This window comes from Vipera ursinii (genome assembly GCF_947247035.1).
Source record: "Vipera ursinii genome assembly, chromosome: 8".
Classification (NCBI taxonomy): Eukaryota; Metazoa; Chordata; class Lepidosauria; order Squamata; family Viperidae; genus Vipera; species Vipera ursinii.
In genome coordinates, this window is record NC_139519.1 from 6,160,452 (window position 1) to 6,170,783 (window position 10,332).

Sequence of the window (10,332 nt, forward strand, 5' to 3'; positions counted from 1 at the left end):
ATATGAGCCAGATGCCAAGCAGCTGAATTTTGATTATGTATACATGGGGATGCTGCAATGATCATAAGTGTAAAAAACAGTTACTTCTTCAGTGCTCTTGTAATGTCGGTCACTAAATGAACTGCTGTTAAGTCAAGGACTACCTGTTTATTATTAATTGCAAGGTTATAAAAAACAACAGAGAATGATTATTGTTATTACTGTACAAGGTACAACAGGGATGCTTGAAGCAGGGATCCTTTTTAAAGGCCAGTCTATTTCCATCCCTAAAGTAAATTATTTGTTGTTGTTGTTATTATTATTATTATTATTATTATTATTATTATTATTATTATTATTATTATTGATCATCGCACAGTCAGTCAGATGTTCAGACTGGATTTGGCATTTTTGTCTACCTATCGAGTCCTTACCAAGGACCTGGGATAGGCAGATGTGGATGTTTGATGGTATTATAGATACTGTTGCAGGATGGAAGCAGTTCCTAGTAAGGCCGCCTTTTGCAATTGACTAATGGCGAATTTGTCAATGCCAGTGGCGTTCAAGTGGTGCTCCAGTTGTTCTGGGATTGCACCCAAGGCGCCTATTACTATTGGTGCTATAATTTTATATTACAACAACAACAACAACAATAATACGGTAGATCAAGCCCAGAATTTTGCAAACCAATGTTCTTCTGCCTCTGGAAAGGTGTTGAAAAGCAGGCTGTGAATGAGATAATGCAGGATGCCACGCTGAATTTTTAATGATTTCTCCTTGCACCAGATGGGCATCAAAACCCATGCCCGGAACACCTAGGTGAAACTGGAATCCACTCTGTGCAGCTGGCCAATCAATCTTCACGGCGTCACAGGGAACAAGAGACAAGTTTGCTCCTTGGCAAAAGTGCTGCCGTCAATCAGCACCAGGGGGCGCTCTGAGTACTTCTGGATGATACTGGAAACACTGTCAAACAGCTGGAGAAGGAAAGAGAGATCAACATCTGGTCTCCCCAATACACTCCTTTCCCTACTTTTGAATCTGGGTTTCTGTAAATCGGGGAAAGTTGTGGGGCAAAGGTGGGGTGAGGGCTGTTGAAAATGCTGAGTTCCGACTTTGGGGTCCAGGCACTCCACAGTGTTCCCTTTCAATGAACATTAGTTTGCTTGCCGTACTTCAAATGCAGCAAATCTGCCCTGTTATGTTTGGATGTCTCCCCCACATCCAATCCTATATTTATTTATTTATTTATTTATTTATTTATTTATTTATTTATTTATTTATTTATTTATTTATTTATTTGACTTATATGCCGCCCTATCTCCCGAAGGACTCAGGGTGGCTCACAACAATAAAACAGCTATAAAAAGCGGTAATACAAATATTAAAAAAGAATTAAATTACAAAGGCCTATAATTAATTACTAAAACCAATAAAATTAAAACAATATTAAAAACCCCCATCCTCAGTCCAGGTCAGCCAGTTGGAAAAGATACGTCGCGACGAAAGGACCGGAGATCTGGGGCCATCCGAAGTTCTCGGGGGAGCTGATTCCAAAGGGCAGGCGCCCCAACAGAGAAGGCCCTCCCCCTGGGGGTCGCCAGCGGACACTGTCTGGCCGACGGCACCCTGAGGAGGCCTTCTCTGTGTGAGCGCACAGGGCGGAGGGAAGTCGTTCCCGACAGCAGACAGTCCTGCAAGTATCCCGGGCCTAAGCCATGTAGGGCTTTATAGGTAAGAACCAGCACCTTGAACCTCACCCGGAGGACAACCGGCAACCAATGCAGCCCATGCAGGAGGGGTGTAATATGGGAGTATCGGGATGCTCCCATCACAACCCGCACGGCTGCATAACTAAGAGTATATTCCATTGTTTGCAATTGCTAGATGTTGATTACCCTTTGAGATGTACACCGGTGTTGTCAAACCTTGCAACTTTAAGACTTGTGGACTTCAACTCCCAGAATTCCCCAGCCAGCAAGGCTGGCTGGGGAATTCTGGGAGTTGAAGTCCACAAGTTCTTACAAGTTGCCAACACTGGACACTCCTGTACCCCTTCCTTCAAGTTATCCTCACCCCAAGGATCCTAGGGGGTAGATAGGGCTGAAATAAAGCGCCTACCTCCAAGACCACCACCTCTCCAGGGCAAGTCCCAGGCCCAAATTGCTACACGTCCTTGGGGATGGGGGAGGGGGATTGGCTGAGCCAGTTGGGCTTGCAAAATGGCTCATAGTTTAGCATGTTGTCTGGAGCCTGTTAACTGTGCCTTAGGCAACCAATCCTAATTAAACAAAGCACGGCTTACTGCCATGAGCGATCCAGGCCATAATCTGTCAATTAAAAATGTTAACCCTCCCCCCCGCCGCTTTTCTCCATTACCAAAATTACCCATGATCTACATGATTTTACCAGATTGTCTGCCAAGCCAAGGTGATGTCACAAGAATTGTGATGTTGCTGAGAAAAGTTGAGGGTAACTAACACATACAACATAACTCATGGTGCTCTTCCAGGGTTGTCTATGCCAAGCAGCTTCTAACCAGATGCTAATAGTAATAGCAATAGCACTTAGACTGATATACCTCTTCATAATGCTTTACAACCCTCTCTAAGCCAGAGGTCCCCAACCTATGGGCCTTGGCCCACTACTGGGACGTGGCCTCTTGGCCACTGAGCTGGATGAGTAGTTGGGCAGTACATGGGCGTGTGTGTGTGCTCATTCCCCCTCATGCCACCATTGCCACGAGTGTTGTGTGGGCAGTGGCAGTGCCGCTAGTATCACACAAGCATTGCCACAAACCTTGCACGGGTGGTGGAAGCACTGCAAGTGGCAGATGGGCGGCAGTGCGCCATACGCAGGTGGCAGCATTGCCACGAATCTTGTGTAGGTGGCAGCAGCGCTGCAAGAGGCAGGCAGCAGGCAGGCCACAGTGCGAGCTTTGCACAGGGTGGCAGCACAATCTTTGCACCAGTGGTGGCATCGCCGCAGGCCACGGTCTGAGTCTCATGCAGGGTGGTGGCATGATCCTCGTGCCAGTGGTAACATCGCTGCAAGCCTGGAGGCAGCGGTGCCACAAGCGTCACACAGGCACCAGCATCACTGGGAGCCTCGCACACATATTTGCAGCCCCATTTGCGTGGTGTGCATACTTGTGGCCTGTTTGTGTGCGCATATTCATGTTTGTGCATGTGCGTGTAAGCTGCCTGCCCCTCCCTCTCCCACCAGGCCACCAACCCAGAAAGCTTGGAGACTCCTGCTCTAAGCGGTTTACAGAGTCAGCATCTTGCCCCTTGCAATCTGGGTTCCCATTTTACTGAACTGGGAAGTATGGAAGGATGAATCAATCTTGAGCCGGTCAGGATCGAACTCCAGACTGTGGGCAGAGTTAGCCTGCAATACTGCATTCTAACTACTGCACCACTACGGGTAACAGTGCTTTGTGGCCACCAAGACAGCCATATCAGAAGATAGAATCTTTCATTCAGCTTGAGTATAGGAAATATAGATAGTCCTTGACTTAGGACAACAACTCAGTTCAAAATTTCTGTTGCTAAGCAAGACAGTTGTTAAATAAGTTTTGCCCCATTTTAGGATCTTTCTTGCTACAGTTGAATTACTGCAGTTGTTAGGTTTGCAACATAGTTGTTAAGTGCATCTGGCTTCCTGTTGATTTTGCTTGCCAGAAGGTCCCAACAGGTGATCCCACGAGCCCAGGACACTGCAACTGTCATGCCAGTTGCCAAGCATCCAAATTATGATCACATGACCACTGGAATGCTGCAACTGTCATAAGTGTGAAAAAAGTCATGTCATTTTTTTCAGGGCTGTTCTAACTTAAGAGTTGTTCACTAAGCGAATGATTGTAAATTGAGAACTACCTGTGTAGCAGAGTCTTGTGGGGATCCAACCTTCCCTCAACTCACCTCACGGCTCTTGCCGTCCTTGCCAAGGGCAAACTGACAGCTGCTCTCCTGGTAGTGGATAGGAACATTATAGATATGATTCTTGTAAAAAACCACCAAGGTGAAGGGCTGCCTGGGAGAACGGTTAGAACTCTGCCGTACCATGAAGGCACTGTTCTGCAAGAAAGAGGAGGGAAGCAGAGGCTGACAAGAGTAACAGAATTGGAAGAGACCTTGGAGGCCTTCTAGTCCAACCCACCCCTCAAGCAGGGGACCCTCTAACACCCCAGTCAAATGGCTGTCCAGTCTCTTCTTAAAACTCTCCAGTGATGGAGCACCAGTGGTGGGATTCAAATACACGAACATCCGGTTCTCTGTGTGGATGCAGGCCTGGGCCTCCGAGGCCTAGAATGGACTTCCAGAAGTGACATCAATGCACTTCTGGCAGGCCGTTCTAGGCCTGGGAGGCCTCCATCAGGCCTAGAGCAGACTTCTGGAAGTGACATCCATGCACTTCTGGTGGACCGTTCTAGGCCTGGGAGACAACCTCCAGGCCTCCGTGGCCTAGAACAGACTTCCAGAAGCAGCATGGGTTTAGCCGGTTCTCCAAACTCAACAAAATTTAGCTACTGGTTCTACTGAACTGGTGCGAACTGGCTGAATCCCACCACTGTGGAGCACCCACAACTTCTGGAGGCAAGCTGAACTATTCATTAATTGTTCTGTCAGGAAATTTCTCCTTGGTTCTAGTTTGGTTCTCTCCTTGATTATTTTCCATCCATTGCATCTTGTCCTGTCTTCAGGTGTTTTGGAGAATAGGCTGCCCCCCTCTTCTTAGTGGCAGCCCCTCAAATACTGGAAGACTGGTATCATGTCACCCCTAATCCTTTTCTTTGTTAAACTAGACATGTCCGGTTCCCAGAACTGTTCTTCATGTTTTAGCTTCCAGTCCCCTAATCACCTACTGAAACACTATCATTCTGAATCCAAATGAATTTTCTCCTCTCTCTCTTGTGGACTTATAGAAAGCAAGAGGCATTTCTGGATTAAGTGCCCAATGGAGAACTTCCCAGGCCAACCCTTTGAGATCTTTCTGTGTGCAGAGCAGGACTTCTCCAGGGGAGAGAAGAGGTTGGGATTACAGACAGGGTTACAGACAGGCTTGCAACGTGTTGGGATTACATTGTGTTGGGCTTTCCCAGCCAGGGTGGACAAAACGCAACCCCGGAGCTCTGACTGTACAAACTGGAGATTGGAATTTATAAAAACCAGGAAACAGGGCCATGCTACCTTGTTAAACTGGAGGAGAGCTGCTTCAGCTGTACGCCGGTCACAACTGCCTGCATACCATGCCGCGTTTTTCATATCGGGATCCTGCAGAAACATAACAGAGCCGGTGAAAGTGATCAATTGAAGGGTATGGCCAAGGAATGAGGGGTTCCTCTCCTTTCCTAAGAACCAAACGGACACTTCTGCTACGCCCCATCACTTTCCAACTTCACCGCAGTCCCAATCCATGGGATTCAGATTTTGATCCAGGAGTGAGGATCACAGAAGAAAGCACCGGATAATGTTGTACGTGGGCACCCAGCAACCAACCACGCTGTATCTCACTCTTTGCCCTTGGAGGGTGCCCAGTGCAAGTGGGAGGTCTATGCTCTCTCCCTGCATTTGTGAAATGCATCGAGTAAAGCCCACTCGGGTCCTTCCAAATCTTAATACAACTTAATAAGCAGCAGCATCTACTGGAAGACACAAACCTTTTGCTTATTTAACAACTCGAGGCAAGAGGCTGATCTGAATGGATTGCTAGAGATTGGGGTGGTTTGCAGCAGATCCACAAGAATTTCCGAGTCTCTGTTTTGTCAAGACTGACAACAGCATAATAAGAGCTGGTGTAGTGTTGTAGTGGTGTTGCTGGTTCAGAATCAGGAAGACCCAAGTTTAAGGTCACCAGAAGCTCTCGTGATGGCTTTTTTTTCTTTTTTTTTCTTTTCTCCTTCCTTCCTCCCTCCCTCCCTCCCTTCCCTCCTTCCTTTCCTTCTTTCCTTCTTTCCTTCCTTCTCTGTACCTCTCTGTCTCTCCCCCACCCCCCTGGTCTGGCAGGACTGTTGTTGGTGAAAATGCAGGAGGGAGACCACATTTCCTGCTTAGATGGAGAAATGGTCCCTTAAAAATCTAACTAATAAATAAAAAAATGTCACAATCCAGTCCTGCTGTTCCATTAATATAGACAATTAGTCTTTCTTAGATGGATCCTTGGCAAGGGAGGTCCAAAACTGCACAATAATCAAAGAGTTGGAGAGTAGCAGTTGGCTGTCCTGGACTGCATCCAGACCCACCAAATCTGAAGCCAGCCCATCCATACTCTGCAGTGATGTCTCTCCACAAGTGTTTCTCAATCTTGGCAACGTTAGTATTAGACTTCAACTCCCAGAATTCCTCAGCCAGCTATGCTACCTCCCTCCTTCTGTTATGTTTGACCATCCAGAGAGTAGAGAAGTTCAACTTTCTAACATTCCCTACAATCAAGGTAACAGTAACCCAGCCAAACATTTATATGCTCACCTCTGGAAGGTTATCAGTTTTGAGACACCTACCTGAAAAATAAAAATAAAAACAGCATTTCATGGGTTCTGCAGAGGTCAAAAATCCACAACGTTTCAATGCCAGTGCATTGAAGGTAGTCCACACTAGAAGCGTACCCAGGTGTACCACCTCCATCTTTATTGTAAGGTTTCCTGACTGAAAATACATCTCTCCCCCTTCACCTACACAGCCCAGGAATCTACGCAGGGTCTCTTCTGAGACATTTGCCACGCCTCCTTCCTTCTGTGGGCTCAGCTGCCTCTTATCTGATGGCTCCTAGTCTGATCTTCCTCCCATCTCCCCAGGCCATTCCCCCATACTATTACAGGCCAACCGGAGGTCGTGGATTTTCAAAACAAATGAGTTAATGTCAAGAGGGCAATTGGAATAAAGTCCATCTGGAAAGCGATATTTCTTCAATTCTGCAAAAGTGGAAGAGGCTCCCCAGATAAGGCAGACCTTGTAGTAACAAGTATGATTTTTGCTTTGATCTTTCTCCTCCGCTAGTTGTGCCCACACCCTCCCATGGAGAACCATAGGCCATTTACCCTCAGTGTTGTCTTCTGGACTGCGCTGGAAAGAGAAAGAATGGAGAACATGGTTATTTTCCTATCCTCCAACTAGGATGACTCAAGACATTCCTCTGCCTGAGATATTCTCAAGGCTGTTCTGTACCAGCCTGCTACCGGCCCTGCAGATAAGGCAGGGACAACCCCTTTTACAAGAAGGCAAGAGGCTGGAACTAAGCCTGCCAAATTTATTAATATAAAAACATAAACAGAGCAAAGAGAGCAAACACGAACCATGAAACAGGAACTATTCAAACGGTTGCCCTCAGCAAACCAGCCCTCCCATGAATTCCCCTTTTATACAGTTCAGGGCGTGGCTTCTCTCTGCCTCCTTCCGAGGTGCCCCATTTCCTTCCTCTGTTTACTCCTGATTGACTGCCTCCTGCGTCGGGCGTCCTTGAACAAGGCCAGCTGTGGGTCATCTTCATCCATGCTGTCAGGCTCACACAGCTGGGTCTCCGTGGTGACCAAGTGGGAGGGGCCTGGCTGAGGGCTCTCATCAGCAAGCTCTCCAACCCCCTCAGCAACCTCTCCAACACCCCCCTCCTCCTCCTCTGAGTCGTCCGACCCAAATGCCGAACCCGCAGGCTGACCCTGAATCACAACAAAGGCATTCTTTGGCAGAGAAGAGCAACTAAGATGATCAAAGGCCTGGAGACTAAAACCTATGAACAACAGTTGCAGGAACTGGACGTGGCTAGTCTAGAGAAAAGGACTAAGGGTGACATGATACCCGTATTCCAGTAGTGGAGGGGCTGCCACAAGAAGGGGGGGGTCTATTTATTTTCCAAAGGACCAGAGGGCAGGACAAGAAACAATGGATGGAAATTAATCAAAGAGAGAAGCAACCTGGAATTAAGAAGATACTTCCTAACTGTGAGGACAATTAACCAGTGGAACAATTTGCCATCAAAAGTTCTGGGTGCTCCAATATTGGAGCTTTTTGAACACTGGAGCCACGAAATGCATGTGATTCAAACTTGTTTGTCTTGCGAATGTTTTTTTTAAATGGGGTCAAGGAAAGAGTTGTAAGCACCTAGCAGGCCCCAATATACGTTTTTTTAATGCTTTTATCTGCTCCTTCCAAGAAGCTGAATTAGGCAAAGCTTTCCTTCCCAATATGTTATCTGCAGAATGGTGGTGTGTTAGGTGATAGCTTGAGCTTGCTTTGGTGTAATATAAACTCTGCAACCAAACTATCCCATAAATACACAAATAAAAAGTAGTTTAAAAACATAAAACACAGGCATTTTAGTCTTTCCCCACAAATCCTACCTTACTGGTCCTTATCTCATGCTTATCCACTCACCTGCTGAGATCCCAAAGAAGAAATTTTGGACCTAATAGAAAGGAAAAGAGAGAGGATTGTGCTACAAGGGATCAATCTATACTATGAGTATTTATTGACCATGGCAACTTTAAGATATGTGGACTTCAATTCCCAGAATTCCATAGCCAGCACACTGTGCTGGTTTAAATTTATTAAGGTTGAGAATCACTGCTATAATGTGTAAGAGATAGATCTTATATGATGCATTACACCAGAGACATCAAAGGTTGATGACACATTTAGAAATTTGAGAACACGCTAGGGTGCTAACATGTTCTGAGCACCTGCCACGCAAGATCACTATGTGTGTGTCAGCCCCCTTTATATAGAACAATTGACTATAGTGGCTGGGGAATGCTGGGAATTGAAGTCTAAGTTGTTAAAGTTACCAAGTTTGAAAAAAACTGGTTTAACCCATAATTTGCTGCAGGCCTTTCCACAAGCAAGGACTCTGACGTCATTAGATGTTTGGATCCAACCTGACACCAATCCAGCATTACGTGGAGCTCTCCTTGGTCCTGATTCCCTGTCTGAACTCTTGCCTCACCTGCATGCTTGTCCTTAATACAGGTAGTCCTTGACTTACAATCTTCATTTAGCGACTGTTGGAAGTTATAATGGCACTGAAAAAAGTGACGTATGATTGTCTTTCATACTTATGACCATTGCAGCACCCCCACCGTCACATGAACAAAATTTGGATGCCTGGAATTGGTTCAAATTTATGACAGTTGCAGTGTCTCCAAGTCATGTGATCACCTTTCCCAACTCTCTGACAAGCAAAGAAGAAGCCAGATTCACTTAACAACCACATTACTCCAGAACTGAACTGTAGTGATTCATTTAACAACTGTGGCAAGAAAGCTCATAAAGTGAGGCAAAACTCACTTAACAACTGTCTTGCTTAGCAATAGAAATTTTGGACTCAGCTGTGGTCGTAAGTCAAGAATTACCTGTATTCTTGCCAAATCATTGTCCACACAACAGACTCCTGAATTTCTGGACGAATTACTCATAACTAGGAATGACCCACACGCAGTAGCTGTTGCTTCCAAACTTCTGCATGGAACGTTAGGATAATTCTCAACCTTCAGCATCAGAACGAACCAATCCTTCAACTGTTGTGTGCCGTAGAGATTAGGTTCATCCAAGAATAGAACTAGTTTCCAGACCACGAGGCCTTTAATTCCAGGCCACCAAATCTGGAACATTGATGGGTAAACACAGACCTCCATCTTTCCTGCCCACCTTCCGTGGATATATCATACTCACTTGGCTTGTTTCAAGAGGCAGGTTAGAGGTTCCAAGGCTGGAGAAGAAGGCCCTTTGCAGGGCACCATGCCTGGTAAGAAATGAAAAACAAATCAGGCCATCACAGATGGCTTGCAAGAAGCACAGGACCACTCTTAGCAAGTCTGGAGCATCTTGTCTCTAATTAAGTTTGTAAAGGGCCAGCTTACTTACAAAAATACCTCTTCTTGATTACATCTGCCTGGCCCCACAGGTCCAGCAGAAGCAGCACATTACAGGTCCCGTCCACTGACGAATGTCATCTAATGGGATCCAGGAGGAGAGCCTTTTCTACTGTGGTTCCTGCCCTTTTGGACGTCATCTCCCTCAGGTTGGATTGGCTCTGACCTTCTTGGCCTTCAGACCAGGCCTTCAGACTTAGAACCATAGGAGCGGAAGGAACCTTGGAAGTCTTCCAATCCAATCCGCCGCCCATGGCAGGAGAGCTTATACCAGTCATGGCGAACCTTTTAGAGACCGAGTGCCCAAACTACAACCCAAAACCCACTTATGTATCGTTGGGTGCCCGGTGGGCATGGCCGATTGGGTGGGTGTGGCCCATTGGTTGGGCATGGCTGTGGTGGTAATGGTAGACTGGTTGAGACTAAAAAGTTCAGTCAATCAATTCCAACTTTGCGAGATCTTTTTATTCCCCGCAAGAAGTTGAAATTGA

General features: G+C 46.3%; 1 protein-coding gene across 1 annotated transcript; it reads right to left on the minus strand.

Moving 5' to 3' along the window:
- Positions 1–411: 411 nt before the first annotated feature.
- LOC310644104 (B-cell linker protein-like) lies at positions 412–10,119 on the minus strand (the record flags this gene model as incomplete). Its single annotated transcript, XM_083368876.1, has 8 exons — positions 412–956; positions 3,903–4,058; positions 5,172–5,255; positions 6,450–6,481; positions 7,019–7,043; positions 8,349–8,379; positions 9,642–9,711; positions 10,008–10,119. 8 exons carry the CDS (start codon positions 10,117–10,119, stop codon positions 840–842), a joined length of 627 nt encoding a protein of 208 aa, XP_083225002.1. The 3' UTR covers positions 412–839.
- Positions 10,120–10,332: the final 213 nt, after the last annotated feature.